The 6599-nt window shown below is 43.1% G+C and overlaps 2 protein-coding genes across 2 annotated transcripts in view; one reads left to right on the top strand and one right to left on the bottom strand.

Annotated features, from left to right (window-relative positions):
* The window catches only part of LOC308579702 (HAUS augmin-like complex subunit 3), a 3801-nt gene extending 2484 nt beyond the window's left edge, over positions 1-1317 (top strand). The window contains exons 2-3 of the mRNA XM_081180635.1: positions 10-225; positions 490-1317. Of these exons, the coding sequence (XP_081036761.1) occupies positions 10-225; positions 490-705 (432 nt within the window). The 3' untranslated portion in view covers positions 706-1317. The remainder of the gene's footprint in view (positions 1-9; positions 226-489) is intronic.
* The window catches only part of DNAH1 (dynein axonemal heavy chain 1), a 114556-nt gene that overhangs the window by 26879 nt on the left and 81078 nt on the right, over positions 1-6599 (bottom strand). Inside the window, exons 53-55 of the mRNA XM_081185195.1 lie at positions 6392-6583; positions 3934-4044; positions 2725-2910 (exon numbers count right to left, since the gene is read on the bottom strand). Of these exons, the coding sequence (XP_081041321.1) occupies positions 2725-2910; positions 3934-4044; positions 6392-6583 (489 nt within the window). The remainder of the gene's footprint in view (positions 1-2724; positions 2911-3933; positions 4045-6391; positions 6584-6599) is intronic.

Here is a 6599-nt window from a genome sequence, read left to right as displayed (position 1 = left end):
CCTCCTTAGGCTGTGGAGATGCTAAACAGGCACAGTCAAGATAAGCAACTCTTCCATGCCTATGGGGCCTTGGCAGGCTGGGGCTCCCGGTTATGCCAGGAGCTCAGGATGCTCAAAGTGCAGCTGGCCACACCACACTCTCAGCTTCCTAAACTGGAGTCTGACAATGAGGTACTTCACTGTTTGATGTATGGTGACTGCAACCAGCTAATGCTTCGTGCTCAGGTAAGCAAAAGCTGTAGCCCATCATGTGTGTGAATCTTCTTTTTCTTGCTATATTATCTATTAATAATCACAAGAATAGACCAAATTAACAGCACACGGTGATCTTTGCTTTTGCTACACCATTAAGTGTTGTACTCTTGGGACTCCTAGTCCTCCTTAAATAGCAAACTTCCCTCCCTGTGAAACTTCTAAATGATGAAAAATTGGAGAAATATTTGCTGCTGCTTCTGAACCCCTATTTGTTTTGACACCTGTTTTCTACAGGGACTAGAAGAACCTCTGGAGCAGCTTTACACCACACAAGCCAAACTCTACCAAATGCTAATGGACACCTTGAGTGATGTGAAGGCCAAGCAAAAATCCCTGCGGAGTCACTTTCAGCAAACTGAGCGCAGCCTCTACATGCATTTCTTCACTAACCCAGAACAGCTGAAGGAGCTGGTGCAAGAAGCTGAGAAACAGACCCTAGCATTTTCTTAGGTGTCGGTATGGCCACATGAGAGTAGTTCAGTAGAAAATAGTCCTCCAGCTTGCTTGAAGGTACTCACACCTTATCTTCATCTAGACTGAGTGGAAAGTCTCCTTAGGGAGAATCCTGTTCATGAAAGCTTACATTGCTATGTTCTCTTTGTAAAATAGACAGATTTGGACCTAATTCCATATACAGTGTTTCTTCCTTACAATAACTTGGTAAAAAAGGCTCTTAGACTACAGTCTGTTTTTTCCCTTCGCAGTCTGAGTAAAATGATGGAAGTAGTGATGGATGGGTGGGCTGAGATGTTGGTTAAAACTAAAAACTACAGTGCATACTTCTAAGATGGGGAGCTGCCCTTTTCTGCTTGCCTGCATATTTATTGTCTACCTATTTTTCTATCTCAATTACTGATGTTATTCAAAAAACTGTGATGAAAGAAAAACATGGCTGCACAATCAAGAATGTTTTGTTTAATGGTCAGGGTCCATTTTTTGCTGTCTTAAATTGTGGTAATACAAGAAGCTCCATGGTTGAAAATATAATGCGTAACAGTTTCAAGCATGTTGCTTGTTTTATATTGAAAACAACTCACTGAAATATGCTAATAAAAGTAATGTTCACTTTAATTTTAACTATTTGTTTAGGCAAAGGGCTATACCAACTAGCCTAGAAACATGCCGATGTTGCAATATAATTATTGAAACACATTCTCCCTTTACCTTTAAAATAGGATATGGTGACAGGCATTGCAGAATCCTGGTGGAAACTGGTCATAATCACTTACTATAGAAGCCTATTTTTAGATAATTTCATTGGCAACAGGATCCACACATTTTATCATAAGTTACAATATAATTTTGTTTCCAGGATTCTGAAGTGAGGTTACAGAGGGGCTCTCTTTTCATACGCTAGTAGCTCAATATAACAGCATTTTCCACTATGTATTTAAGACATACTAAAAGATATTGCACATATCTGAATACACCTATACATCGCTTTTGGTGACTTGCTGCTGCCACCTGACAATACAGATGAGCTACTTGCCGGGATGGGCACCAACTAACAATAAGTCTTCACATGCGTAGCAAAAATACACATCTAGAGAATTAAAAAATCTCTATATGACGCTACTCTTAAGATCATCTCTAGGCACTGACTACAACATCAGTCAAATTGACAGCTGGCTAAATAAACCCAACTCTTGGAACAGTCCTTGAACAGGGGGAACATAATTGACAATAGTCCCTCTAAATTTTCTGGAAGTGCCAGATAATAGTAGGTAGTAACCCAGCATGTACCTTCAAATGTCAGTGAACAGAAAACGAGACAAGGATCTGTAGCACTAATTTTCTGCTTGTATTCAGCAGCTGTCAATGTTCTTCCCAGCTAGGAAGCTTTGCAGTGGCTCAATAATCTATTCAAAAGGGAGTTGGCCTTTGAATTCAATAGGACTAACTTCTGAAATGACACAAACAGGATTGTGCTGTGTGATGTGAACTAGGCTTTTACTTCCCTTACTCATCTCATCTAGTGAAATGTAACCAGATGCTAACATTACTATAAAACCATTTGAGTCCAAAGGGTTAAGGTGGTAGAGGGATGCTGATACCCATCGTTTCAGCCTCTCTGGCAAGTGCAGACTGCCTTTCATCCCTCCTCATCAGATTTATTATTTGGTGAGCGAGGGGCAATGTTTGATCTGTGTATATGCATCTACATGTCTGTGTATGTGATGGATGTGGGGGAGAGAGCGTGCACACTGGATATGACCCCTCTGCCAGTGTGCAGTACCCAAAGGCACTACATACCTTTGGCTGAAAAGGATTAGATTATTCCTCTTCAGGGACAGTCATCAAAAGGAATAAGCTGCTACAACTCACAAGGAAAAAAAGTTTGAAAATCAGAATGGGTGGGGTGTTTAGGGGGATTACTATTGAACCTGTATCCATGGTAAAGCACAGACAGTATAACTAGTGTTATTCTTGAAAGTATTGTTAAAAGCTACTATTTCTCAACTCTGTTACCTCTGTAACATCATTTTTGTTGAGGTTCCTCAAGCTGGCAAGGGCAGCATCCAGGGCAGGCAGGGCTTCTGCCAGGTCCTTCTGTGCGTCATCAGCAATAGCTTGAGCGGTCTGAGCTTTGACTTTGGCTTTCATTTCCTCTGCCTGCACAGCATTCCGTGTTTCTTCCGCTACAGCTGTGTCTACCTGCAGCAGCACAAAGGTATTTGGAATCATGAATGCTTTCAGGACTGGCTAGATTAGAAGCACCTTTTCTGCATCAGTCAGAGACCCAGTCTGCCTGCCATGGTAAACCATAGTTGACGGCTAGCCCTAAATACATGGCTCTCATTAGCACACGAGGGAGGGGGGAACAAACCACAACAGTTGTTTTAGGATTACATCTGAATACAGGATTGTGGCTTGTTGCACTCCCCACCCCACCCCCGAAAACAAAGCCCCAAGCCCACTTTAAGCCAAAGGAAAACTTTGACAAGAGATCAGTGTTTGTTTGGAGTGGAGCAAACCATGAGCACTAATTCAGATGAAACTTTAAGTCAGGGGTTTGTCTGTTTTCCTCCTGCTCACTTGCAGGAAGGAAAAAAGCAAGCAAGATTAGTGTATTCACAGTAAACTATTACTTATGGTTTACCATGATGTGTTAATAAGTTCATTGTTTGCCAAAGCATAAAAACATTCTAGCACAACAACAACAACAACCCAAGGGGCATGCTTTTCGCAAAAGAGCCAGGAGCAGGTATGGCTGACCAGCACTCTGAACAGGAAGGAACACTGCTGATACAGAATGATAGTCTGCAATGATTGGTTACCTGTCTCACTTGGGAAGTAGTACTGCATGGCTAAAGATAAAGAGATTGTCGTTGTTATGAACATGATTGTCTGAAATAAGCATCGCACCTCACATAGCAAGGTTAAATATTTGGAGTTTAGCATAAAGGCCAGGTCATGCCATTTTGGAGCCAAAAGAACAAACCAAATGGCACCCCCTTTTGCAGTAAAGAACAAAAGTGTTCTGTCCTTGTGGCAAATGTGTTGCCCTATTATTTTAATTGTAGGACTTGTATTGTGTGAAAACAAGGCAGAGGTGCAACATTGGCCTCCCTTTCTCCAACTTAGAGCTAACAAGGCAAAGTATCACCACAAAGCCCTTCTTGTTTTACCAGGGCACCATCAGCCTCTTGCAACAGTGTCTGAAGGTCCGCTGCATACCTGTATCTGTTCCATGGTTACCAGTGTGTCTTGGGCAGCCTCAGCCAGCAGGGGGCGTGCTAATTCTAGCTCTTCCTGCATTTTTGCTACATCTTCTGCTGTTCGCAAAAGCTAGAAATGGAGGGGAAAGTCATTCTCATATTGAACGTGTCTAGCGAAGAGGAAAATAATCTGTTGCTACAACGCTGAAAACAGTACAGATAGTAAAGGAAAAACCTCAGAAGTAGCTTCAAGCTGCTTGAAAAGAGAACCTGTTGTTTATTCTGGGCTCCACTGGAAAGTCTCTTCTATTAATCAAATTCTAAAGCACAATCCAGTCCAAGCCACAGTTAATTCAGTGTCAGAGTTCCACGCAGGTGCTCAATTCAACCACCAAAATCAATGGTTTTAAAACTGCTTAACTTTTACTTGGCTCAGCCATGTTTTCAAACATTATTTTAGCATTGCTTTTTCTTTGTTGTTATTCCATGCTGCCACTTTTCTGCATGAAAACTGGCAGCATTTCCCTACGAGTAGCACTATATGCCCGAAGCTTGTTTCAGGTTGTGGGTTTTGCTTTTTTTAAAATATAAAGTATAATGTGCTACTAAAAGTCTCAGTTTCACATAAGACCAGGGTGAACTGCACTCAGTAAAGGAAAAGAGAGCACCAATATATGTGGCTTTATCTTCATTCCTTCTCTCTCTCTTTTATAGCCTTACACATTTACACAGTGAAGAAAAGAGTGTACGCCAACCTTCCCAAGTTGGTGCCCTTCAACTCTCAGCATCCCTGACCATTGGCCATGCTGGCAGAAGCTGATGGGAGTTGAGGGTTCAGCAACATCTAGAGCAGTGTTTCCCAACCTTTTTTTGGGCAAAGGCACACTTGTTTGATGAAAAAAATCTCGAGGCACACCACCATTACAGCCCCGTGACGTCAGCGCGCAGCGTCACGCCGGGAGGGACGCACGAAAGTGTAAGTTTCAATTTTTTCCCCTCCCCCTTGCCGGGGAACCTCCAAGCTTTGGGGGTGGGGGGGGAGGAGGCAGCAAAGCGAGGCAGGAAGGAGAGCGCGGCTTGGCTGGGTGAGCTTTGGCAGGGGCAGGGAATGAGAGCCGCGAGGCGGGCGCTGCAGACGGAGGCGCTGCCCGCCGAGCTCGCAGGCAGCCAGGCAGGCAGACGGCGAGAGCCCCGCGCTGGGCGGCCTCTCCTCGCCGTCGTCGCCCCACCTCTCGCCGCCCGACTCGCCCGCCTCCCTCCAGGCAACATCTCGCGGCACACCAGGCAACATCTCGCGGCACACTAGTGTGCCGTGGAACAGTGGTTGGGAAACACTGATCTAGAGGGCACCACTTTGGGTAAGGCAAGTCTTTGCTCACACCCAAATACAGATACACTGACTTTCACTAATGATATTTGGGTGTATAATGATTCAAGGTAATTAACACCAGTGACATAGCATTTACCTTAAATAAATAAATATAATTAGGCAAATCAGTTTTCAGTCGGCAAGAAAAACATATCTGCCTGTAGGCTTTTTGGAAGATGCATGTTAATTGATCAGATTGCTGTCTTAAAATACGAAGGTTGCATGCTGAATTTTATTCTGAGTGTTTTTCAGGTATTTTATTCTGCTGGATTTTATTCTGGGTGTTTTTCAGATTTATATTTTTACATGTTAAATCATTCTTTAGTCTTATTTTGGTAGTGTTTAATGTGATGCATGCTGTTATTCCAGTTATAGTCATACAGGCACCCTCTGTGTTGAGCATCTAGACCCTTCCATGTTGACCTCTCACTCTTCAGCAGCTGCCAGCTGGGGCAGCTTCGGGTTCTCTCTCTAGGCTTCCTTCTGAATTCCCTCACTGAACTTACTGAAGACTGGTCTTCCTACAGTTCTGAGCCTGGTATAATATTCCCTTCAGCCAATCAACATGTTTCTGTGGGAATTCCAAACCCTTATGGACCAACAGGTTTGAAAGGAATGCCCACTAAATGACTTATCATAAACTAACCACTTTGGATGTTATTGCCCTGTACATAAAAGCTGGAACCTTGCATGTATATAACACTGTCTTCTTAGCACAAATTAGTAACTCTGACAGTTTGAACAGCTATTTGGTAGATGACCATCAAGACTTGAAGACTATGCATCTCAGAGATGGGGAGCCTGTGGCCCTCCAGATGTTACAGAACTACAACTCCCATTATCCCAGACCACTTTTTACCTAATATTGATAGTTTCTCTACAGGAGGCTTCCAAACACTGACTTTCACAAGCAATGACAATGCTTTTGCAAGTAATCAGCACAGTGACACACTATACATCAGGCCCAAGCTGATATTCCAAACTTATTAGTGTGTGGTGGTGGAGGGAACCTTTTATGATGTGTTTTGCTGAAAAGGAGAAATCGGTCTATTGCTCTAAGTGCAGTCTTCAACATATGTGATAAAACCCCAAGACTGAAGCAACTCACTTTGTCCAATCCACTCTTCATCCTGGTTTTGGCAACTTTGAGCTCCTGTTTTTTTGCACCTATCAAGGTGATGAAAATGCCGAGCAGCTCCAGGTAGCTTTTGGGAGTGACATAATTATGCCTTGCCAATTCTGCCAGATACACCTTGCACTTAAGTGCTACGCTCTGATGGATTTCTACACACATCTCAATCTATAAGGGGGAGGAA

The sequence above is a fragment of the Podarcis bocagei genome (genome assembly GCF_964188305.1).
Source record: "Podarcis bocagei genome assembly, chromosome: 2".
NCBI lineage: Eukaryota > Metazoa > Chordata > Lepidosauria > Squamata > Lacertidae > Podarcis > Podarcis bocagei.
The sequence above is the reverse complement of the archived record's forward strand: the minus strand, read 5'-3'. Positions and strand labels throughout refer to the sequence as shown.